We start from the raw sequence: 845 nt of genomic DNA on the forward strand, positions 1-845 counted from the left end.
CTCCGAGAGCCGGCCCCGCTCCGCTCCTCGTCCAGCATCAGCACCATCTCCTTCAGCTCCACGTTCTCCCGCAGGAGAGTCTCCTGCCTCGCCTCCAGGTCCTTCAGCTTCTGCTGGTACATGCCCACCTCCTTCCACATCACGCTGGCCGTGTGCCTCCCGAAGCGCTGCCATTCCCTCGACAGCTTCTTGCCTTTCTGCCGGTCGTCGTCCAGGAAGCAGCAGAGCTCCCTCAGCTCCTGGTTGTCGTCCTGCAACTTCTGGTTCACCTCCTTCAGCCCGCGGATCTCATGCAGGTGGAGCTGCAGCCGCCGGTTGACGTCCTTCATCAAGTTGCCGTGTTCCACCATTAAGTTCATCTTTTCATTCTCCACTTTCCTCAGTCTTTTCACCAGCTCTTCCTTGCTCCACCTTAGCATCTCCTCCTCCGAAATTTTGCTCAGGTCTTCTTTAGACCCTTCCAGGGAATTTTTTGCCATTATCTGTCTTTAGGCAGCGTTTGCTCCCGCACGGTAACAAATGGTTCGGGTTATTCAGATTTATTTTTGTTCGCTTGATTTCCTGGGACTAAAATTCACTGCAGCATCTCACAGAAGAAATATTATAGTTCTCGGCAAAGCGTTGGGTTGGGAAGAAGAGCAACGCCGGACTGGAAGATCTGCTCCCGCACAGACCCCATAATAATAACAATAATTTAAAAAAAACAACCCGGAATGGGAGGGGGTAAAAAAAGCGCCCCCCCCAAGGGGGCTGGGGGCCAAGCGCTGCCCTCCTCCAAGCGAAACCTCCGCACGGGATCGCCCAACTTACCCCGGGCAAAACAACTACGCGGCGGCCGCCCCCCC

At 55.0% G+C, this 845-nt stretch overlaps 1 protein-coding gene across 1 annotated transcript; it reads right to left on the reverse strand.

Annotated features, from left to right (window-relative positions):
* Positions 1–8: 8 nt before the first annotated feature.
* Positions 9–479, reverse strand: LOC104540673 (coiled-coil domain-containing protein 85C-like; the record flags this gene model as incomplete). The annotated part of the gene is made up of 1 exon (XM_010184535.1): positions 9–479. A coding segment is annotated over exon 1 (471 nt), but the record flags the coding sequence as incomplete, so codon positions are not given.
* Between the last annotated feature and the right edge of the window lie 366 nt (positions 480–845).

This window comes from Mesitornis unicolor, unplaced genomic scaffold (genome assembly GCF_000695765.1).
Source record: "Mesitornis unicolor isolate BGI_N332 unplaced genomic scaffold, ASM69576v1 scaffold2300, whole genome shotgun sequence".
Taxonomy (NCBI): Eukaryota; Metazoa; Chordata; class Aves; order Mesitornithiformes; family Mesitornithidae; genus Mesitornis; species Mesitornis unicolor.